General features: G+C 42.5%; 1 protein-coding gene across 5 annotated transcripts in view; it reads right to left on the bottom strand.

The window, feature by feature from the left end:
* ASPH (aspartate beta-hydroxylase) overlaps positions 1-25,236 on the bottom strand; it is a 456,780-nt gene that overhangs the window by 71,978 nt on the left and 359,566 nt on the right. For all 5 annotated transcript variants that reach the window (XM_033933439.1, XM_033933442.1, XM_033933441.1 and 2 more), the window contains 4 exons: positions 21,929-22,079; positions 19,334-19,470; positions 8,492-8,590; positions 5,838-5,927 (listed from right to left, as the gene is read on the bottom strand). In XM_033933439.1, coding sequence (XP_033789330.1) covers positions 5,838-5,927; positions 8,492-8,590; positions 19,334-19,470; positions 21,929-22,079 — 477 coding nt within the window. The remainder of the gene's footprint in view (positions 1-5,837; positions 5,928-8,491; positions 8,591-19,333; positions 19,471-21,928; positions 22,080-25,236) is intronic.

Genomic DNA, 25,236 nt, shown 5'->3' with positions numbered 1-25,236 from the left:
CAAGGATTATAGATCTATCTTCTATTTTTATTTATTTATTTATTTCGATATATATCCCAGGAGCTCAGAATGGGTTACAGATTGACATTCACAATCAATTTTAGGACAGACAATCATGACAAGGAGAGAGATACAGTTAGATAAACACAGATCTTATTCTAGAGTCTTGGCTGGTCATAAAGAGGAGAGCAAGATCCAAGATGGCCGCTGCATCTCTGCTGCAGTGAGGACGCCGTCGAGATTTACCTGCAATTATGCCGAAGAGACGGGGTAGGAACGTCGGAGGAGCCTCCCGGCGACCCTTAACCCCTGCGGTTACCATAGATGATTTTCTCCGACGCCTACAGCGGGAGCAGGAAGAGTCGGGTGCCAGCTCGCTAGGGACGCCGCCGGAGAGTAGCGCGGTGGTGAGATCCCCTGGGCTCGATGTCACCCTTAGCCCCGACGTCAGGACGCCACCCCTTCAACCGACACCGCAAGCAGCCAGCTCTCCACGGGACCAGAACGCACCCAAGGAGGTAGCTTCTTTGTTTCCAGAGGCTAGCATGGAGGGCTCGCCAAACAGAACAACGCAGAGTGACATGCTCTCTCTGCTAGGACCTGCGACCGGGACAACAGAGGTTGGGGGAATACAAGACTTCACTGAGGTAAAGCTAACTTCAGAACAGTCATACACTACACCATTACAACTTTTTTCTCCTACAAAACCCCCTAAAGTTACACTTGAAGCATTATGGGACTTGGTAGTGAATTTGGGGAATTCCTTAAATCCTCAAATAAAAAGTTTGGACAAGGAATTAAAAGAACAAAAAGAAGAAATAAAAGTGTTAAAACAGGATATATCTCAATTAAAAACAGAGACACAAAATACAAGTAAGGAGCTAATATCTTTAAAACAAAATCAAGATTTGCTGGTTAAAGATAATATAATACTCAGGAGGAAGTTGGAAGCTCAGGAGAATAATGGCCGAGCTAACAATTTGAGATTTATAAATTTTCCAAAGATCTTGTCAACTTCTCCTAGAGAAATGGTGAAAAGGTATTTTATGGAAATATTGGAAATTCCTGAAAGCTCTTTACCTCCTCTTACAAGAGTGTACTATCTTCCTGCCAAGCCCCAATCCAAAGAAGAAGAAAAAATTGAGGAATCCTGGGACAGACCATTGAACATTTCCGCAATTCTGGAACAATCGGATAGAGAATTGGCTGTTCCAGCCACTCTCTTGTTGTCTGTGGCTTTGGCTCCAGACAAGGATTGGATATTAAAACTTTTCTTTAAACATAGGTCCAAGGACTTCCTGGGATATCATATTCAGATTTTTCCTGATGTCTCTAGAGAGACTCAAAAGAGAAGAAAATAATTTCTACTTCTGAAACCTGGAGTGATTCAAATAGGGGGTATTTTCTTTTTGAGATATCCATGTAAATGTGTAGTCAGATATTTGTCTTTGAAGTATATTTTTACAGAGCGGTCTCATCTGATTAGTTTTCTCTCAGCGAAACGTCTTGAGAAAGGAATAACAGCGCCCATGGAAGGTTAGCTCCCTGCACTGTAGTAAGACATGGACTTCCTCTTAACCTATTTGATTTATATTTGTTCTACTCTTTAAATCTTGGATCCAATACATGGAGGACTAGTGTGTGATCAATTAGATCATTTATTACTTCATTTATCTATCTTTATTTTCAAATTGAATTATATGTATTTTGGAAATTTAGTTTATTATGTTATTTGATCTCACTTTACTGTACAAGATGTATATGCTTGGTAATATTATAAAATTCTATAAATAAATAATAAAAAAAAAAGAGGAGAGCATAAGAGGAATATTTGAGGTGACTCATCATTGGTGGCCCAATCAACAGAAGAGGAAATTTTTCACTGATTTTCGGAAGGTCATTAGGGAGTCCAGTGACCTTATCTGTGTGGGAAGCTGGTTCTACAACCCGGGGAGGAAGTGGCTGTAGGAGCGTTTGCGAGCAGTGTTCATCTGGAAGGACCTCCCCATGGGAATGCTAAGTTTTAGCTTTGCTTTGGAGCGGAGGGGGAGGTTGGAGGTGTATGGCTGTATCTTGGATGCAATGTAGGCTTGATTTTTATGGTGGAATCTCTTGTGGGCCATCACTAGGGCCTTGAAGATGCAGCACTTTTCTATTGGTAACCAGTGGGCTGCACAAAGCGCTGGAGTGATGAGGTCATGGAAACTGAGGTTGTACAAGAGGCAAATGGCTGAGTTCTGAACTTTTTTTGAGGCATTTTAGATTTCTTGTGGTGATTCCATTGAATAGGGAGTTGCAGTAGTCTAGCCTAGAAAGTATGTAGGCATAGAGCAGTTGAGTTAAGGCTGATTCTAGGAGGTAGGACTTTATCTGACAGAATTGGTGCAGGTAGTAGAAGAATGTTGAGACCACCTGTGAGATATGGATGGAGAGGCAGCTGTCCAGTATCATTCCAAGACTGCGTACCTGGTCTTTTGCAATTAGGGGGTGAAGTCCCAGGTTGGTGTCGGGAAAGTGAAAGTAGTATTCTTTTTTAAGATCCGGAGTAGTTCGGTCTTTGAAGCATTCAGCTGGAATTTATTGGCTGTCATCCAGTCTTTCATGTCAGATAGACAGTGCTGGACGTTTGCAAGTTGGGTTGGTTGATGTTCACCTAGTGGGAGCAGTAGTTGAAGGTCATCGGCATAAGAGTGGATCTTAATGTTGTACTTTTGTGCAATGTCGATGACTGACCTGATTTACAGGTTGAAGAGGAGAGGGGACAGCAAGGCACCTTGGGGAACTCCATATTTGATTGGCTTAGGGTTTGATTTGACTGTCCCTAATAGCACAGATTGTATTCTTTGGTTCAGGAAGGAAGTGAACCATTGCAGAGTTCTTGATTCCTATATCAGCGAGTCTGGCTAGTAGGAGTTAATGGTCGATGGTGTCAAACGCAGCACTGAGGTCAAGTAGGACCAATAAGGCATTGTTACCTTTATTGAGCATTGACTAGCTGTTATCAATGATGTCAAGGAGCACTGTTTCCATGCTGTGTCCTGCTCAGAAGCCTGACTGAAATGGGGATAGGGCTTCTAGTTCTATGAACGATTGGAATTGTTGGAGTACTATCTTCTCCAACATTTTAGAGATGTAGGGGAGGTTGGAAACAGGGCAGTAGTTGCTTGGGTCATTTGGGTCAAGGGAGGGCTTCTTGAGGGTGGGTTTGATGATGGCCGATTTCCAAATGAGAGGTACTTTCCCAGTTGACAGGGAGGTGTTTATGATGGGGAGGATTGATTCTGCAAAGCTTCACAGGATAATAATTTCAACTCTTTCTCAGTTAATTCATAATGTAGCTCAATTTCAAAAAGTTATCTGCCCAAGTATGTACCTCAACTATAGTTTGTTTCAAAAATAATTATAGTATCTTCAATTTTATCCTTTACTGGACAAAATAAAAATATATCATCAGCATATGTAAAAAATAGTTGTACCTGACTCAGTGAGCACTCCACTTACCATGCTAAACAAGTTGCACATTTCATTTATAGAATAGCTCTGAGTGTTAGACAGAGTTTATTGCTGGAAAATTAATTTGTGCTCAGTGTTATGGAAGAAACATTAATTAGTAGAGGATTTGCTCTACTAATGTCCTTTCAACACTGATGAAAGGACACGTTAATATGCAGTGCTCTTTAAACATTTAAATATGCAGAGTTCTTTAAACATTTATATAGTGAAATGCTGATTGTAATCTTCACTTCAAAATTAATGTTGGAAAAATAACTTCATGGCTTTCTTGAACTCAAAGCGGAGGTCTTAAAGGATGAAATACTCCAAAACACAAGGTACTACAGGAACAAGTGCATTTATTACTTGTCCATGTTGAGGGTCTCACCTCTTGTCAGAAATGTAGGATATGTGGATAGAAATTGTACATTCAGAAAAGGAAAAAACAACCCTTCTTTGAGACTGTTTATCATTTAAAGCCATATAACACAGTAAATGATGGTAGATAAGGACATGCACAGTCTATCCAGTCTGCCCAATAAGGCAGCCAGAGCCGCACCTACCACTCTGCCAACACTGGTTGGCACTATGCTATCATGTCAACCACCTCTAGGCACTTAAATATATTATCACATGACTGCATCATATGTTAGAAATACTGAGTGGAGTGGAGTGGAAAGAGTAGATATGAAATGCTTGTTCACTCTTTCCAAATATAGTAGGACTAGGAGGCATATGATGAAACCACTACGTAGCAGATTTAAAACAAACCAGAGAAAATATTTCTTCACTCAACGTGTAATTAAACTCTGGAATTCATTGCTGGAGAATGTGGTGAAATCAGTTAGCTTGGCAGGGGTTAAAAAAGGTTTGGATAATTTCCTAAAAGAAAAGTCCATAGGCTATTATTGAGATGGGATCTGGGTTGGCCACTGTTGAAAACATGATACTGGGCTTGATGGACCTTTGGTCTGTCCCAGGTATGGCAATTCTTATGTTCTTAAGTATATTTGGTTAATTTGCTAATTGCAATATTAAAATGTCTTCCCTTTGAGATACACTGTGCCCTCACTCGTGGCATATGATATCAATAGTGATAAACAATACAGATTTGATCTATGTGGTGTTCCTCAGGGATCACCCCTGTCCCCTCTTCTTTTCAACATTTATATGTCTTCTTTGAAATTCTTCCATCTATCTCCCTTTGAAACTCTATTTACATATGCAGATGACATCTTTGTCCTTCTTGAGATAGATTCGAACCTCACTAACCTCACCGAAAATATAACAGCTTGCATAACGAAACTCCAATCCTGGGCCCTCTCTGTACAAATGAAACTGAATGAGTCCAAACAAAACTACTTTGGCTTGGTCCCAAATTAGATCAGTTACCCATGCTCGTTCCACTACCTTCTGGTCCCACACTGCAGATCAAATTCTCAAGCAAAGTTTTGGCCATCATTATTGACTCTACACTTTCCTTTAATGATCATCTCAACTCTCTGGTAAAAAAATGTTTTTTTAGTCTTCACATATTGAGGAAAGTGAGATCCTGCTTCCGCCAACAACATTTTGCTGTCCTTGGACAATCAATCATTCTTTCCAGGCTGGACTATTGTAATTTCATCTATCTAAGTTTAACCAAGAAAAATCTTCAAAGACTTCAGCGGATCCAGAACACTGCGGCTAGGTTGATCTTCACAAAAAGCAAATTCGATCATGTTTCCCCACTTCTGTCAAAATTTCACTGGCTTCCAGTGATTTCTAGGATTCACTTTAAATGTACCTGCCTAATTTTCAAGATCCGACATGGCATTCTTCCTACCCTAATCCCATTATCCTGGAATACTACCAGATCCGCCCACATACTCAAACTATCTTTCCCCTCGTTAAAAGGTGTCATGTATGCAGGGTAAATTAGGGAAATCCCTTTTCTTCAAATTCACTGAGCTTTGGAATAACCTCCCTGCCCCACTGCGGAACCTAGGCTCATTCCAATTATTTCGAAAGCACCTGAAAACCTGGCTTTCCCCAAAACGTAAAGCTATCTATTTAAAATGTAAAGCTAGCTATCCTCTTCATAACCTCTAATTTCTTATTATGTCCTTTCCTCATTTATTGAATTACCTATAAACCGTGTCGAGCTCTATCTTTATAATTTTTTCTAGAAATAGAATTTTAGACAGTGGCCAGCAATTTTTGATTTTGCCCTGGTTAAGGTGGTTGTTCTTTAGTAGAGAATGCAATTAAAACCATCCCAAATGAAGCACTTAAATGACAATCAAAAGAAACATTTTTCAATGCAATATCTATTTTTACCAATAATTAGAACGATGAATACTCACATCTTTATTTCCAACTCTTTGCATGGCATCACCCAAGTGGAAATAAAAACGTCCATCATCAGTGCCAGGGTCACCAGATTCCAATCCTTCCTATTGAAAGAGTAAAAACCTATAAGTAAACAGAGAATATCTTACCTACCTGTACATTTATTGTGATACTCAGTCTATGCCTGCTAGCTATGTCCCTCCAGAAGCATACACAGAGCAGCCTGACACTCATTCTTTTTCTGTCTTTAAAACACCTTTTAATCAGGCTGTAGAAGTATACCAGCAGCTATCACCAGAGGAAGCATGCACACAGCACTGATGTCACCACTCAGAGCATGTTCTGCTAGAACTTTTCCCTCTACACATGTGGGGGAAGGGACTAAATTAGAGAGTTCCCTACAGTTGATGGGAGGGGGGAACATTTCTGTAGGTGGCTGAACAAGCAAGCCACAGTTTTTGAATAGAAAAAGGCTAGAGCAGTGGTCTCAAACTCGCGGCCTGCCAGGTACTATTTTGAGGCCCTCGGTATGTTTATCATAATCACAAAAGTAAAATAAAACAGTTTCTTGATCATATCTCTTTAGCTATAAATTACAATATTATTATTAAAACTTAGCCAAAAGGAAAGTTTTATAAACTATAAAGAATTTTCATGCTCACTTGCCTTTTTCCTGACTATTCCTATGAGGCCCAAATTGACCCCATAGGCTATTTAATTCTGCCATAGGCTACCCCATTAGCCATCGCCCTAAGGGGGCCTATGACATTACCTAAATGTCCTCTTAGGACTATCTGCTAATTTGAGGAGGGAGTAGTAATTAAAGTGCATTATGGGTAAATACATATTACTCTCTCTAAAACTGCATTATTATTGGAAAAATTATGCCTGCTCAGGCATTATTTTTCTTACTTGGGAGCACATGATTGCTAACTTGCAGCCTGTTGCTCTTGGGATGCATCTTAAAGGAGCCAGCATTAAAATCTTCATCTCTTCCTTTCTCCAATTCTCCCCCCCCCCCATATATCCATCACTCCTGAAGACTCCTATCAAGCACAAACCCTACCTCCCAAAGGGACTTTCTTTCTTCCAAGAACCCTCCTACCCTCCTGTAAGTTCCTCTAGTCTACCTGTAGAAATCACTAGTATCTAGGGGTTCCAAGGCAGAAGAGATCCCAAGTTGCTCTTGCTCCTGCCCCTGCTAATTCTGGTTCCAAAATAGCAAAAGGCCTTTATACAGCAGCTTGAACCTTAGCAGTAGTACTGCAAAACTGCCACCAGGGATTGCTAGTGCCATTTTAAAACCAACACTGAGAGGGGCAGGACTGAATGGAGATTGATTGCTCCTATCCTAGAACCCCTAGACCAGGGCTGCTCAAGTCCGGTCCTCGAGATCTACTGGCAGGCCAGGTTTTCAGGATCCACAATGAACATACAAGAGAGAGATTTGCATACCAAGAAGGCAGTGCAGGTAAATCTCTCTCATGCATATTCATTGTGGATATTCTGAAAACCTGGCCTGCCAGTAGATCTCGAGGACCAGACTTGGGCAGCCCTGCCCTAGACATTAGGAATAGTGAAAGGTAGGATTAGGGGGACCTAAAGGAAGGTGGAAGTTCTTTGGGGATGAGGCTTGTAATGGAGATTGTTTGGGAATGGGGGTTGTGATGGGGGGCTTCACAGGGGGCTTTGGGGAGAAGGGAAAAATAAAGCTTTTAATACCTGGCCCGAGAAGTAAGAATAATGCAACGTGCAAAATTGATTTCAAGCTGCGTTATTCATTTTCTATGGGAATAACTAACCTGTGGTACAAAGATACCACGGGGTGGTGACTCCTGTGATAAACAAAGGTGCAGTAAAAGCCCAACTTTGACCACACTTTAGTAGCTACTTCCCTTAGTTTCATTTTGGGTTTGTGATTGCACTGGCTAGAAGTCAACTCATGCAGAAGAAGCAGGAGCAGAATTCTATCATAAAAACATAACATGATGGGTCAATTAGCAAAAACATTTCTGGTCAGCTTTCCATTTGGCCTTCTATTAATTATGAAAACTTGGACAATTTGCTAACCTGTGTGTGTTTAGTGTGACCCAAATTAACTTAGCACAGGTTACTATGTGTTAAGGACACAAGAACACACTATTAAAAAAAAGATTATGCTTTGTAATTTTGCTGAGGAAAGACTGCAGAAAAAAAAAATGTTCAAACTAATTCCATCATCTACAATAATGAAAATCTGCCTTGATGCTGTTACTATTTGGGTACTTGTGACCTGGATTGGCCACCGGGAAGACAGGATACTGGGCTAGAGGGACCATTGGTCTGACCCAATATTAGGCTATTTTTATGTTCTTATGTTGTTCTTATGATCTTCACTTCAGCCAAAGGACAATTCAGCAAATGTTTATAAAGAAACAAAAATCAAGTTATGATGAACAATTCAGTTTGCCTTCAAACTCAGAAAGATGTCCTTTGAAACTCTTCCCCAGGCCTTGACAGCATCACTTTTGTCAATAATGATGTTTTGAAACTTGCAACTCATCATAAGGGACCGCAGCTAATTAGTTGTGCCAATCAAATTACTGAAGGAAGCCATAAAGCGCACAAGAGATTTTTGCATGCTACACAGTATGGAACTCAGAGAGGTAATTAATATGCAGTCAGTCACCTTCAGGTAGGGAATACTTTCAGCAATCTTGTTTTCTGCTTTGAGGATGAAGCCATAATGCACTTTAGCAAAGCCATCATTAGGCGCCAGAGAAAGAACCTGTTTTGAAGAAAATGAACAAACTCAGTCATGATTTTTGGACCATTTTTTAATAGTGACCTTGGCCTATATTCAGTTCTCAAGCTCATCAAATTATATAGTAGTTGATAGCTTAATCAGTAAAACTGGTAGAGGGAAATAGGGAATCTGTTTCTTTAAATACTTCCTTTCATCTGCACACACAGGTCTCTATCACTTAATCACCTCATTACTGTTATTGAACAAGCTGCAGCTGCTGAACTAACATCCGTTCAATTTTCAAGTTCCTAGAGCCTTTCAAATCTCAGTCAAACTTGTAAATTAACAGGAAGGGAAAGCTGTTGAATGGATTTTGTATAATTCAGGCTTAAAAGGAAAATCTTAGATGTTAAAACAAAGTACTAAGTAGCCAATTTTTGAACTACCAGAACAATATTTGCCCCTCTAGCACTTGAAATATTTTTTGACTCTAAACTGCCTATACTTTTGAAAATAGAGAAATACCTGTGTTCAGTCCCTGCCCCAATGCTGCCCTCTATAGAGGGCAAATATGTTTAAATCTAGGTCTTGTCTGTTAATTTTCTTTCCTTGAATCCCTCCAAGCCAGTGTAGACGTTTGGGTTTGTGCCATCCTGCCAGCTGGTAGAGACTGAGAAACTAATGGGTTGTGATGTCATAGTTTAAGAACCCTGTGCAGCAGCTTGGGCAATTAGTATTTCAATAACAAAGCAATGGACAAGTATATAAAAGACAGAAGATATTTCCCCTCAAAAAAGAACAAAAAAACTTCAACAAACAAGTATGAATTCTGAACCTTAAAAAACATCAGAAAATATGTATAATCCAGATAAAAAAAAACCATGACAAAAAATTATTGTTCCAGTTGGCCAGGTCTTGGCACTTCTGAGTAAGTGGAATCAACATTTCAGCCATCATGCTATGGCTTTTTTTCATATCCCAAAGAAAGACACAGCATGATGGCTAAAAAGTCAGTTCCATTTACTGAGATGCAGGAAGACATGGACAACTGCAACAATCATTATGCTGTGGAAGTTGTGGAAACCTAAGAGAACATACAAGAAAAAATATCACTTCCATAAGAAATAAGAAAATATATAAGAACTAAACTAAACTAAAGCTTAACTTTATATACCGGATCATCAACCTAAGGAAGCTCGACTCAGATTACAACAATGAGATAAAAACTAAAGAAAGTTTACAATGATTAAATAAAAACGATAAAAAGTAATAGCAAAGGTTTCAAAAGAAATTAGTTTTCAAAATGTTTGGCAAAAAGAAAAGTTTTTAGAAATTTACGGAAAGATTGGAAAGAACTGGGCCACCTCAGAATTAAGGGGAGTTCATTCCATAGTTGAGAAAGTTTAAAAGCCAGAGATTGACTAAAGATCTTAACTTAAGAATAGCCACACTGGGTCAGACCAATGGTCCATCCAGCCCTGTATCCTGTTTCCAACACAGGCAAATCCAGGTTACAAGTACCTGGCAGAAACCCAAATAGTCTCAATAGCAGATCATGGACTTTTCCCTCCAGGAACTTCTCTAAACCTTTTTTAAAATCCAGATACACTAACTGCTGTTAACACATCCTCTGGCAATGAGTTTCAGAGTGAAAAAAATATTTCTTCCTACGAGGTCTGACAATTAAGTTCATGAACTCATCCTAGAAAAAGTGTTATATACATCATTGCTGAATAACACTATGGTCACCTTTGAAATACTCCCCTTGGAGCTATGCACTGACGCCAGCACCTAGGCCACCCTTCAAAGCTGCCCTCTACAGAGAAATCTCATCTTCTGAGTGAAACTTTCTCTGACCAGCCTATTTTCTCTAGCCTCTGTGAAATGTTCTCTGCAATAGAACCCTCTAGCTACAGAAGACTTTTACTAAGGTGCGGTAGCCGATTTAGGGCGCGTCCATAGGATATAATGGACGCATTAGCGTTTAGTGCGCACTAAACGGCTAGCACACCTTAGTAAAAGGACCCCTTAGTAACATATGACAGCAGACAAGGACCTGTGTGGTACATTCTGTCTGTCCAACAGTCACATTCATTATCAAGGCAATGTTGAATCAACAATACAGTATCTATATAATAAAACCGTAGGCGGCACATGCGCAGTCTTATCGGCGTGCTTCCATGATCCGTAGGTCCGTGGCCGCCAAGAGTGCAGCATGCCCCGCGCTTACTACGGCCCCACGCGCAGCTGAGTTCGGCACGGCGGTTTCCCCAGATAGGGGAAGTCGAACAACTCACTCCCGACGCGCAGCTGAGTTCGGCACGGCGATTTCCCCGGTTTCCCCAGATAGGGGAAGCCGAACTGCTCACTCCCACCTCATGGTCCTGCCGCCGCTCCTGTTCACAGCGGCCTGCACGTCGACGACTCCCCCCCCCCCCGGGGCTGCCTAAAGAAACAAAGTTTCACGGTGCTTGGCCCGCCAAACAATTTCTGCCGTTGCTGAAATTTCCCCCACCGTTCCTTCCCTTCCTCCATCAGGTACAGTTCAGCTCCGCTAAAAGGAGCTGCTTTGAAATTGGAGCCCTGCCGCCACCGTAACACGTTCCCTCTGCCGCGGTCCCATATGTCAGAGAAGGGGCGGGACCAAGGCAGAGGGGAATGTGCTATGGCAGTGGCAGGCCTCCGATTTCGACGCGGCTCCTTTTAACATTGGTGGATTCACTGCACCTGATGGAGCGAGGGAAGGAAAGGTGGTTGTGCACTGTTGAGCCCCTCTTTGCCCTCAGACCCTCTCCTAACTGCTCCCTCCTGTCTCAGACCACTGGGGGGAGGTGCCTGTCTTCAGCTGCAGGGATGGAGGGAGGGAAGAAGAAAGAAGGGGCCCTGGCAAGCGAGTTATCAAAAGCCAACCATAGCCTGGGACCCCTACATGATATGAATAATGACCAGACAACAAAAGGTAAGAAAAATAATTTTATTTCTGTTTTGTGATTACAATATGTCAGATTTGAAATGTGTCTTGAGGGAGGCTGCCGCCGCGGCTTTGGACAGAGGGGTACCATTTTCGTGGGAGCTGGCCTTCGGAGAGGCTTGGGACGCGGGGACGGATGCAGGAAGGGCTGCCGCTGCGAAGGGCTTTGGTGGGGGAGCCAGCCAGACCGCAAGTGTGGGGCCGTTGTAAGCGCGGATTGGTCAAGGAGCCGCCGTTGCCGAGGCTTTGAAATTGCTCTCCCACCGTCACTCCCTCCCGTCCCGGCTCTGCCTCTGCCCCTGCCCAGGTTCAAAAGCAGGAGAGGCGGTCATCTAGCACCCGTTAATCTAACGGGCTTAAACACTAGTATTATTATACTTTACTTCCACTAAAAGATGTCTTCTCCTTCCCTTGAGATATGCAGGACCTGTACTCAGACGATACTTGCTCCTCATCCATCCTTGCCATTTTCAGGGCTCAGTCCATAAAAAAGTCTGCCCTGCAATGGTCCTACTTTTCCAGCTACTGAGGTGTCGTCTTAACCTATTCCAGGCCTTTCTGATCTGTCTTGAAACATATGGAACCCAGACCGTAGAAGTCTATCTGGCATCATCTTCACTTCCCCAGTGCTGGAGATGCCATCAAAGCTAATTCCAGCTCATCCTAATCTGTTTTACAATATACAAGACATAGAAGTTCATCTGGCATTGTCTTTGCTTCTCCACTGCTGGAGCTGCCGTCAAAGTTAACTCCAGCCCATCCTGATCTGTCTTGTCTTTTTTAGCCCTCATGTTTCTCTATGTCTGTCCGGCATTGGCTTCAGTTCTCCATTGCTGGAGCTATTTAAGCTCCCCTCCTGCACATCATAAACAAAAGTTATAGCTGTTGATCTGTCAAGTTATGTTTCGATAATATCCTCTTTCTATTTAGGGATCCTTTGTGTCTATTGTGGCACCGCCGGAACCGGCTTGAACTATTGGCCCCAGTCAGCGCCCAGAATAGCCTGCGGCCCACGTGCTTCCAGAAGATGCTGGAAGTCCTGCTGGTTTCTTGGTCAATAAAGAACCACAAAAACAGGTTAGGAACAATAAAGTTCAAAATAAAATTAAGTCCCAATTTATTGAGTTCACAGACCCTTCTCAGGGTTTAGTTCATTGACTCCATGAACAAAAAGAAAACATAAAAGAATCACCGGGCTGCAAAACAAAAAGCCCACACAGGTATAACAGGTAAGTAATTTCTTAGTCTGTAATAGTCCAGTCTTCATAAGCCTGCCTTTACAAAACAGGACAGGAATAAGACTATAGCACTTTCTTTGAGGATTGAAAGTGTTGTACTCAGGCCTGGATTGAAGCAGGCCTGTCCCAGCCAACTCAAAAGCAGTTGGTGGGGGAGGGGAATAGCCAAATCCACTTATTCAAATCTGTATTTAAACAGCTTGCCACAAATGGCCCCACGATCCCACCCAGGATCTTGTGTGGATTCTCCTCAACTATCACCCTACACAGAGTCCTTATTGCAGTCGCACTCAATCCTCAAAAGGCAAACACAAACAAAAACTTTCAAGCAAAATAAACCCGGTTTAAAGGCTTCCAGGTTTAAACACCTTTGCAGTGGGAGCCCAGCACTGCTCACCGGCTCCAAACAGGTAAGTAAAAAAAACCCAAAAAGTTCACAAAATTAAGCACCACAAAGAAAAAAGACTGTGTACTTAACTTTCATCCATTACACATGCTTCAGTATCCATGCTAGTGTCCATAAATTCCATGGGCTCTGGAATAGCTAGCTGGCTGGCATCAGAGACAGGGGCTGCATCCACCATCTCAATATCCTGAAAGCTCTGAGGTTCAGGAGAGCTGTCCTGTGAACCTCCTTCCTGGGCTGACCCAGGGTAGACTGACTGGTTCCTCCTCAGTGCTGCCTCTAAAGCACTGAGGCGACCACGCCCTGTTCTGTGCGGGGGCAGGGCAGCCTGTAACTTGGGCTGAGATTTCCCTGAGCTTCTAATTAAGCCTTGCAGCTGTGGGTTAGCTGAGCTGTTGGATTTGCTCTGAGGCTGTTCTAGGCTGTTCCCTGGGGAGATTCCTCACCTCCCCAGGGTTTTGTGAGCTGGGCTTTCAATGGGAATTCAGAGTTTTCCTTATTATTGCTGTCCAGCCTGTCACAATGGTTAGCCCTCTTTAAAGTCAGCCTAGGGTTAGGCAAAGCCTTTTCTGCCACAAGCCGAGCCTTAGGGCTAGAGTTGTGACACTATTCAACACATTTTTGAACTCTGTCACTCCCTTTGTCTCCAATAGTTTCACCAGGAGTGTATTCCAGGCATTCACCACCCTCTCTGTGAAAAAGTACTTCTTGACATTATTCATGGATTGGGCCCCTGTAATCTAAATTCATGTCCTTTATATCTACTGTCTTCCTTCCTCTGGAAAAGGTTTGTTTTGTATACTAATATCTCTCAAATATTTGAATACAAATTTTTCACTCCATAAGACGCACCTGATCATAAGACAGTACCCTAGATTTAGAGGAGGAAAACAAGAAAAAAACATTCTGAACCAAATTCGCCCTGCCAGGCACCCAACCCCAAACTCCTTGTCACGCTCTGTATCCTGTCCCCCCCTCCCTGCCAGGCTCTGTACCCTGTCCCCCCTCTCCCACTAATGGTCTAGTGGTAGGCTGGGATGGGAGAGGACACAGAGCAGGCAGGCCTAGTAGCCTAGTGACAGGCAGGCAGGCCCCTTACCCCCCACATACCCCCCAGTACCTTAAATCATCCCACCATACCTTCCATGTACCTTAAATCATACTCCCATGCCCCCATGTGCCCCCCAGTACCTTAAATCATCCCCCATCGCCCCATGTACCCCCAGTACCTTAAGTCATCCCCCCCATACCCCTAGTACCTTTTTTAATCATCGCCCCCATACCTTTAATCATACCCCTGGTACCTTTTTAAATTCCTCTCTCCTTAGACGGCTGCTTTATCTATTTCCCAGCCAGTGGTGCACACGCCAGAAGTTCAGAGATGAGGAACAAGCCCTCCATGCACCTGCTTGGGCCCGCCAATCTCCGAATGGCTGCAGTCAGTTCTTGCGAGTCCTGTGAGAGCTGACTGCAGCCATTAGGAGATTGGCGCAGGCCCAGGTGGGAGCGCGCAGGGCTTGCTCCTGATCTCTGCGCTTCTGGCCTGTGCGCCGCTGGCCAGGAAATACGCTGGACTAACAGGTACGATGGCAGTGGGCGGGTTTAAAAGATGCGGCGGTGGTGGGGGATATTTTAAAAAAATATGCGGCAGCGAGGGGGAGGGTTAAAATATGCGACGGGGGTTTTAAAAGATGCGGCGGCAGAGGGCTTAACAAATTTGTATCTTCGCTTCATAAGATGCACTTCCATGTCCATCCTCTTTTTGGGGGTTGAAAAAGTGCGTCTTATGGAGCAAAAAATACGGCATGTATTATATTACCCCTATCTCTCCTTTCCTCCGGGGTGTATATGTTGAAGTCAAGACTCTTCTCGTACATCTTCATTCAATTTCTGTACCGTTCTCCCCAGGAAGCTCAGAACGGTTTACATTAATATATTGAGGTATTCACGCATCTTGTGTTACAAACCCCATACCATTTTTGTTGCTTTTCTCTGAACCGCTTCAAGACTTTTTCCATCCTTAGCAAGACACAGCTCCAAAACTGAACACAATACTCCAAGTGGAGACCTCACCAATGACTTGTACAAGGGCATCAACACCTCCTTTCTTCTGAGACTGATCTTCTGATAACCTAGGCACCTTGGGCTCTGAAAGAGTCTTTAACAACTTCTCCAAATCTTCACTTAATATTAAACTTTCTTTAAAAGGCAACTTAATAAGTTTAGCCTAAGATGCAATGCCCACAGACCAATTCCATAGCCAAAGAAATGGTGACAGTACTATATTCTTGGCCAAGGCTCTAGTTAAGTCTGTTAAATAGGAAAAGAGGTAGAGATTCCTAGGGGGAGGGGGGGGGGCTGGCTTGTTTCAAATACTGTAGCAGCTGCTGAGTCCACCTAAAATAAACACAGGCTACCTAACCTCCACACACTGCTGCCTGTAACCCTAGAACAAAAACTTTGACGGCCTGTTTCAACAAAGATTCCATTCTATAATCCTGAGGGTCCTTCAATGTATCACCACCTTCCACCAGTATAGTAGTCTTTTGACACAGCTGAAACTACTGTATCAACCCAAGGTAGCTTAAGCTAATCTGGAACTAATCTAATTTGGAATTCCCTACCGATTTATCTAAGGGAAGAAAAATCTTTCGATCGATTCAGAGGCAATTTGAAAAGTTTCCTATTTAAAGATGCTATTGATTCATAACATCCTTTAAACAGATTTCATTGATTATCCAACCGACCGGAATTTCACACCACCTCAACTCAGTTTTAAGTCATTCTTCTGAACCTCCCACCTTGTTTTTACCATTTATGTTTTACTATCTTATTACTATTGTATTTCTTTCTTAATTTCCCTCATGGTTTCAGTCTGTCCATTTGTTTGTGAAATTAACATATTATGCTTGTAAATCCCAAATCTTTGTTCCCATTTTAATTTTGTATATCGCTTAGAAATTTGATAAGCGATTTAATCAAATTTTAAATAAAACTTGAAACATACGATAAAGATGAGACATGGATTGCTTCACCCTATAATTAACAGCAGGAATTTTCCATTTCAAAGTTATAATATCATTCACTACCTGAAGCAGAGGGAAAGCTTTAAATGACCTACAGATCCCTATCAGCAAGAGGCCCCAAGAGGAGAAAAGGATGGGAGGACACTCCACTGAAATCTTAAAGAGTAGATAAAACCTGTGTAATTAAGGATGGCAATCCTTCCTTAGGAAAAATTCAGACTTCCGAAGGATCCTTCCCTAGAGGAACCTCCTCACTCTCAAACAAAAACTTTCCTTACAGACCTTCTAACTGTTCCTCTGAAGATATATCCTGGCCTTTTCCATCCCCAAAGCATACTGACCTAAAGTTTTCCAAAGCCTGGTCCAACCGTAAAAAGTTGTGGAGCAGTGGAAAATCCCAAGCTAGGGGTGGTCATCCCTTTCATAAGGGCTGTGAAAATATATCGGTGAAAAACAGACACTGCAAGTGTGGTTTCTATGATTAATATACCGGAGGAAAAGCCTCAGAACCCTATTAGGGAGGAAACCCTTAGTCAACTGGAAAGGGCAAAATAATTTCATAGGCATAAAAACCTCTGTGAATCAGTGGAAACTCTTAACAGGCACACTGAAGATCATCTTGTAAATATAATACTTTAAAGTACTTTTTAGATTTATAAATCACAAATGCTGAGATGATTAAATGGAAAACTTATCTTCAAGCATGTAAAGGCAGCACGGTTGGCATCCCCACCGACATTAGCCAAGCATTTCGCCTCGCAGCTGCGTCAGGGAATAAGGGAAACAAGCTTGTAATTGACACACGCAAACCATGCTCAAACAGCACCCACGCTGTGTGGGTACTTCTTGGGCATGATTTTGCGAGGTCATCCCTTTCGCCATACAAAAAGCTTTATGTACTCCATAATAAAGGAATGGAGAGGCCCCAGGCAAGCCAGCTGCAAATGACACTGCACAGACGCTGGCTCTTCTTTAGAAGTGAAGGCACAGCATCAGCTTCACAGACAGCACATTTTCCTGCCAAAAGGTTCAACTTACCTGTTCCGCAAACATAGCATTTCTTTTCTCTTTCATGCAGTTTCACAATTAAGGCTTATAAGCAACAAAACTGACAGAACAAAAAATTCACAAGCATGCACAGTAACAACAGTATTTCCAAACAAGGCTAACTTCTTTTTCGCCAGGTGTGGTTGGTCAATGCTAACAAGCTCCCCGCTAGAAATTATATAAACCTATAAAAGGTATGGAAAACCTGTCATATGCTGAGAGATTGGAGAAACTGGGTCTCTTTTCCTTGGAGAAGAGGAGACTTAGAGGGGATATGATAGAGACTTACAAGATCTTGAAGGGCATAGAGAGAGTAGAGAGGGACAGATTCTTCAAACTTTCGAATAATAAAAGAACAAGAGGGCATTCGGAAAAGTTGAAAGGGGACAGGTTCAAAACGAATGCTAGGAAGTTCTTCTTTACCCAACGTGTGGTGGACACCTGGAATGCGCTTCCAGAGGAAGTAATAGGGCAAATTACGGTACTGGGGTTCAAGAAAGGATTGGACAAATTCCTACTGGAAATGGGGATAGAGGGGTATAAATAGAAGATTACTGCACAGGACCTGGACCTGTTGGGCCACCGCGTGAGCGGACTGCTGGGCACGATGGACCTCGGGTCTGACCCAGCAGAGGCATTTCTTATGTTCTTATGTTTAATTCTGGGGTTGAATGAATTGATGAAGGAAGGTTGTTGAGAGTGAGGAATCTGCTGTGAAAGTGTAGCTAGCCCTGTGGGGCCATGCACTGAATTGTTAGCAACTATTTAGAGTATACCTGAAGTAGAAGAGGGGTGATCAGGGCTGTGGTTGAGCTGCTGCCTCTGCACCCAGAGGTTTGAAATCAAATCCTGCTGCTCTTCCTTGTGACCCTAGGCAAGTCATTTAATCCTCCAGTGCCCGCTGTTTTGAATATCATCACAGTCCCTTATTCTTTGGGTAAATGGTTCCAAGACAAAGGCAAAGAGCAGGGGTGACATAGGCTAAGATGAAATTAGAGGTGTACCCACCATTAATTTTGAGGCCTACCTCTGGGCTCGAATAGAACGCATGAAGTCAACTCAGAAATCTCCTTTCATTTAATTTTTCATAGTGCACAAACTACCCTAGTTCCTGTTCCAAATATGTTTATTAGAAATGTATTACAATAAAAGCTTTTTTAAAACCCAGGAAATTCTAGATTAGTATATAAACCTGTTAGAAATATGACTCGCTCCTTTTCACTTGAGACCCATAACCATGTCATAACAGTTTAGAGCAGGGGTGTCAAACTCAAATCACATAAGGGGCCGAAATCTAAAACACAGGCTAAGTCGTGGACCAAATTTTTTATTAAGGCATAGTGTGGGTTTTAACGCCGGCAGCGGCGATAACTGCTCCGACACTCATAGGACTTCTATGAGCTTCGGTTCAATTACTGCTGCTGCCGGTGCTAAAACCCATGCTACGCATTAGTAAAGGAGAGGGTTAGTCTTAGTAGAAGTATAGGGATACAACCTCTCCAACCCCACGCCGGCTGTGTGTTACATACAAAATAAATAAAAAAGACTTTTAGGTCCTAGTTCACGTTTGTTGTCTAACACCAGCTCTGACAGGATACACATTTCAAATCTGACATATTGTAATCACAAAATAGAAAAAATATATATTTTTTATACCTTTTGTTGTCTGGTCATTTTGCTTTTGGTCCCAGTTTCTCTTTCTGATTTTGTCTCTCCTCACAGCCCAGCATGTATTCTCTCCCACCTAGGTCAATGTTGTACGTAGCTCCCCTTCCTGCGGTCTGTCTCCAGTGATGCGCAACTTCCTGTTTCCGCCTGAGTGGACCACAGCAGATGGAAAGCAGGAAGGGGAGCCACGGACAACATTGCTGAATTGCTGCCGAGGCCGGCACATTTTTCAGCGTGACGGCGACATCAGACCAGCGCGGGAGGGAAGACATGCTGGGCTGTAAGAAGAGGGAAGTTCAGGAGTATTGCCGCAGGCCACATAAAAAGGCCAGGTGGGCCAGATTCGGCCCGCGGGCCTTGTGTTTTACACATGTGGTTTAGAGTAAGCATATGAATTGTTAGAGATATGGAGTTCCTACTGAAATTCACCTCTTCATAGACCATCTTGGCATTGCTGTTGTCTCCCAATAAGAGATATCCCACCCCAAGGTCATTCCTCAGGGGGATATCATCAGGGAAAAGCTGTACAAGTCTCTGAAGAGTGACCAAAGAACCTCTCATGCGACCTGAAGAAAAAAAGGAAATTACCACAGAGTTAAAAAGGAATAACAATGCCTTCTTAATAGAATTTTATTTAATTTCTACTTTTGGGACTGATAATACTAGAAATACTAATGTAGCATCTCTTCTGTCACATGAGCATATTCTTTGTATGGTGCTTGTGCTGCAGCTCTATGTTAATTCTGCAATATGAGCGGCTGGAATTGATATGGCTCTTTCCAAATGTTGAAAGATAGTATATCACTACAAACAGCAGGGTTGTAGCCAGGTTTTAAAGTCAGGAGGAGCAAACCTTTTCTAAAGCAGGTATTGGTACAATGCTTGAAGGCCCAATCGGCACAGATGACATTTCACTCAAAATCTATTTGAGAAAGTGGCCGCTTCCCTTACACCCTCCCTCCTCTCCAGCTATGCCTATGAAACAGAGTTCAGCCAATACTTCAGAGATGAACTGAAACAGGTTCTGCTTTAAACTAAATTAAAACCACTCTACCAGAAGAAGGGACTGGTTTGCCCGCTCTCTGAATGCACAGGGAAGGCTCTTCCGGGCACTGCAATGGATGTTCAGTCTAGTTGAAAAAACACTAGCAGACTGGGTATGATTGCTAGCTTTGAACTACAGCCAGCACCAGCTGCAGCCCATGCTTCCTGCGGGCCCTCTCTCTGTCCCCTAGCTCCAGCCACACACATATGCCTAAAACTACACACAAACACAAACAAAGGCCCTGATTCTGTAAAGGATGCCTAAGTCCTGCTTAAAGTTAGGCTGGACATAGGCATCCAAACAAACATAGTAACATAGTAAATGACGGCAGATAAAGACCTGAACAGTCCATCCAGTCTGCCAATTAGTTATAAAAATTAAAAATACATGATTAAATTAACTTGTCTCTTCTTTGATATTTCTGGGTCATAGACTGTAAAGTCCACCTGGTATTGTCCCGGGTTCCAAATGCTTTGTAAAGGTGTCACAATGCAGAGTTAGCGTTTTCTGAGTTGGTTCTGAAAGTGGTTAATAAGCAACTTAAGAGTCTTAACGAGCGATAATTGGCACTTGGACATCCAAAGGATGTGGAAGTCAGTTCTGAGACGCGTCCACAATCATCAGAAAAAGCTACGCCTAAGGAACTAGGCATGGGTTTGGTGAAGGAGTGGCTTCAATGTGGACATCTGTTGACTGATTTACATATCGTTGAGCACCCATGGGCATCCACCTAATGCCTACATTGTAGGCAAATGAAAAGCAGGTCTACCTTTGAATGGGAATTGGGCGCAAGATAGACATAAGATAGGTGGATGGGACATAGGCAGGCTTTGGACTTCTCCAAAGCGTTTCGCTAAAAAGGTCAATAGGGTTTTTTATTAAGAACATAAAAACATAAGCAGTGCCTCTGCTAGGTCAGACCAGAGGTCCATCATGCCCAGCAGTCTGCTCACACGGCGGCCCATCAGGTCCAGGACCTGTCTAGTAATCCTCTATCTATACCCTTCTATCCCCTTTTCCTTCAGGAAATTATCTAATCCTTTCTTGAACCCCAATACTGTACTCTGTCCTATCACACCCTCTGGAAGCGCATTCCAGGTGTCCACCACCCTTTGGGTGAAGAAGAATTTCCTAGCATTGGTTCTGAATCTGTCCCCTTTTAATTTTTCCGAATGCCCTCTCATTCTTGTAGTTTTTGAAAGTGTGAAGAATCTGTCCCTCTCCAGCTTTATTAAGCTCAAAATACATTTAATAATGCACCACAAACAGGGCACATGAATACAGATATATTACATGCAAAACCTTCTAATTTTGTGGGTAAACAGCAATGTTATTTGCTAATTATAGGAAAAGATCCATTAACTGAAGCAGAGCACAAAAGATAGCTTTATATTTCTTGCTAAAAAGCTACCCTTTTTTCTGAGTAGAGTGTTGCAGTGAGCTAATTCTTGAAAAAGCTGCATTAGGCAACTTTTAAAAACAAAAGGCAAAAGGATAAAAACAGAAAAAAGAGATACAGACCTCCTCAGCATAGCTTGTAGTTCATTGCAAATGGAGGTCTCCAGCTGCACAATGGTGACCTCATTGTGAGATCATCAAGGTGCACCTGGAAGGTAGATTGCCACAATTAAAATAGGGAGCTAACCGTACTTGGAATTCAAACCCATGACCTTTGGACAATGAAAGCAGTGCTTTAAACTACTGAGCTAGACTTGCTTTCTTTCAGGTGACTGTGATATGATACCTGAGGAGATCATACTTTACCTGGTCAGTTGAGTTTTCTATTCACAATGAATATACATGAGATGAATTTACATGCACTGCCTTCTTGGTATGTAAATCTACCTCGTGCATATTCACTGTGGATGTCCTGTAAACCCAGCTGACTGAGTTGAAAACTACTCATTTAAGGAAACCCACCCACAAACATTCCAAGCAAGTGTTCAGTTTTACGATGATGTGAATTAATTTATCCTTACCCAGAAACTGTTGTCTATCTGCTCGTCTCTTTAATGTTAACTTTATCAGATCTGAAGGGGCGTTTGGCAGATTAGCAACTTCTTCATAGGTGCCTATAGCTTTCAGGAGTGCCTCGTTGCTCCTCAACTTCTCAGCCAAGTCATCTTCAGACTGGATAGAAACATAAATGCATCAATGCACACCATCAGCTTAAGAATTATTTTCAAATAGTAATCTGCAAGGGAAAGCATATGTAATCCAATTCTGTAATTGGGCGCATGCAGTTAAGAGTGTTTTGGATGCTTAAGTGGTGCCTTAATTTGTACTTATGTGCTCAAATGCACTACACGCTATTCCGTGAGGCAGTGCTTCTCAACCAAGGCCTTGAGGTACACTCAGTCCCATCATGTTTTCAGGATATTCACAGTGTACTGTATAAGCATGAGATAGATTTGCATACCATGGAGACAGTGCAAGCAAATCTATCTCATGCTCATTGTGGATATGCTTGGATATTGTGGATTTTACCATTCTGAAGCTACAGATCACCAAGCTGCAGCATGATGCTCTTGATCTTCACTTCCTGGGAATTTGTCGCTCCCTAATAAACCCCACTAGAGCAAATGCCCCCCAAATCTGGATGCCCACATCAAGCCCTCCACCATTCAAACCACACAGGGAAGCACCCCTCTGAGTAATTCCAACCCCCCCTCCAATCCAGAAACTCCTGTGGTCATACCTTATGCTCTGGTAGTCCAATGGGTCCTTGGGCAGAAAAATACCTACTATTCCTGTTTGTTACTTCTTTGATAGCTTTCAGGTTTGCAGATGGGATATAAGAAATTAAAGGCCCCTTTAACTAAGCTGTGTTAGATGCTACAGTGCACCTAATGCAGCTTAAAATGGCACACCCAGGTATCCTGCGATAAGTGCCAAATATGTGCATACTAACTATGCGCTATAAAATATTTGTAATTTTTTTTAGAGGGTGTGTCTGGGAAGCAGAGAGTGGTGTGACAGGCAAGGGGCCTGTAATGTAAGGCAGTAGAGGAAGCTCGGTGTCCCTGAGTGGCTGGCATATGAATGGGTTGTACCCATGAGCCACTAGGGGGAGCACTATGGTCCTGATTTAGGAAGGAGGACCTGGGAAGGCAAAGCTTGCTTTGAGGGGAAAACACAATCCCCAGGAGGCTTAGTGGCCAGGAGCTGGTCCTTTAGAGCTCTGGAGAATTAGGGGAAAACCCTGGGCTGGAATCCAGTAGTTAGGGGTGTATCCAAGGGTAGAGTTGTTCCAGAGCCTTTTCAGCCCTGCATAAAAGCAGATGAGCTAGAAGGGAGGGGAAGAGGACATGGAAGGAACTGCAAAAGCCCAAGCCTAGAGGAAAGAAGGAAGCCTGCCTGAAGATACCTAGAAGGTCCTTGAAGGAACACAGTTCTGCAAGCAGAAGTAAATCTTAGTAACATAGTAAATGACGGCAGATATGGACAGAGTTGTAAATACCTGCTTGCAATAGGAATGCAGGAGTGCTCGGGGAAATTAAGAGCCCAAAATATATTTTTTAAAATTTCCTTTTAATTATGAGCCAGGAGTGAAGGATTACATGGGTAAGAAGTGTTATGAAATGTGTCATCCAGGGTGCAGAGGCAAATAACTAAAAGGAAAAAAACCCTAGTCCACGTTAGAGTGAGTAGTACAGGAGCCTGAGGAGGTGGTCAAGTGCATGTATTTATATATGCAAATAAGGCTAAGCAGACTATCTTTATAAGCCCTATTCACCAGTGGAGAAGTGAGAGCAACTAAGTGTGTGATCCCAGGAAAGTCATAGGAATGACTCCTTAGAACAGTGGTTCTTAACCTTGTTGGAGGTACTGAACCCCACCAGTTTCATATGCGTGTTCACCGAACCCTTCTTTATTGGAAAAATAAAATATGATTTTTACAAATTCAAAACATAGGTATACAGTGAGGGAAAAAATAATATCAATTTTGAAAACAAAAAAGTTCTCCTATATGTCGAATAATAATAACATAATGAAATTTACTGCAAATCAGTGTGACTTCTGCTGTTGCCTCTCAGAGACCAGTTCAGAAATGCGCGGCTTTACCTTGGCAAGTGCCACTCTCATGTCATTTTCGCAACAAAGTCTGTTCCTTTTCTTCATTTTTATGTCCAGCATTATCGAAAAGGATTGCTCGCAAAGATATGTTGTAACAAACGGTATGAAAATTTCCAGAGCTTTCTTAGCAATAACAGGGTACGTTACCAATTGTTGACACCAAAACTTTGAAAGCGTTGTTGTTCTGAAGAGTTGCTGTTGAACCTGGCTCTGCTGAATTTCAATGATTTCATTGAGGTATTCATCATTGACATCTGTTGTCTCAACACTAAACGTGAACGGCTGTCTCACCCATGCTGGATATGACTCTCTTGTAGGGAAGTATCCGTCGAGAGACTTTGCAAGCTCATCTAAGTGCGTGGCAATAGTTTGCTTCAGTTCTGCGGGTACAGAAATGTCTCCGATTTCAGATACATCTTCGATCTTACTTACACAGTTGTCTAGCAGGGGAAAGTTTGTGAAGTTATCGTTTTCTGTTCGTCGTTTCCATAATGGTAGCTTTTTTTGAAAAGCTTTCAGGTTTTCTTCCGCTTCGATGATGTTGACTCCACCACCCTGCATCTGCTTATTGAGATGATTGAGAGCTGCAAAGATATCAGCCATGTACGCTAAAATGAGAATGAACTCAGAATTTTTGAAGCAATCTGCATGACAATGTTGCTGCTCTTGCAAAAACAGAGCTAATTCCACACGCATGACAAAAACACGATTCAGCACCTGTCCCCGGGATAACCACCGAACGTTAGAATGGTACAGAAGTACCTCGAATTCAGATCCCATTTCTTTACACAGCTCCTTGAAGATGCGGTGCTTCAGAGCATTATTTCACACATAGTTCACGCATTCCACAACAATTTTTAAAACTTCTGCAGTTTTGGAGGCAAGGTTTTTGTTGCCAACGCATGCCTGTGCAGAATGCAATGCGTAACAATGATGTGTGGTGCATCGGCATTCACTAGCGCACCAAAACTGGACTTTCTTCCGAGCATGGCTGGAGCTCCGTCCGAACAAACTGCAGAAACCATATCCCACGAAAGATTGTTGTCTTTGAAGAAGTCATCCACAAGTTTCTTCACATCAGTTGCCTTAGTTGTTGTTGTAAGAGGCTTACAAAATAAAAAATCTTCCTTTATCACGTCGTCTTTCACATAGCGCACGAATACTGCAAGCTGGCTTAGATTGGAAACATCTGTGGTTTCGTCAAGTTGAA

Source organism: Geotrypetes seraphini, chromosome 2 (genome assembly GCF_902459505.1).
Source record: "Geotrypetes seraphini chromosome 2, aGeoSer1.1, whole genome shotgun sequence".
In the NCBI taxonomy this organism is placed as follows: domain Eukaryota; kingdom Metazoa; phylum Chordata; class Amphibia; order Gymnophiona; family Dermophiidae; genus Geotrypetes; species Geotrypetes seraphini.
The sequence above is the reverse complement of the archived record's forward strand: the minus strand, read 5'-3'. Positions and strand labels throughout refer to the sequence as shown.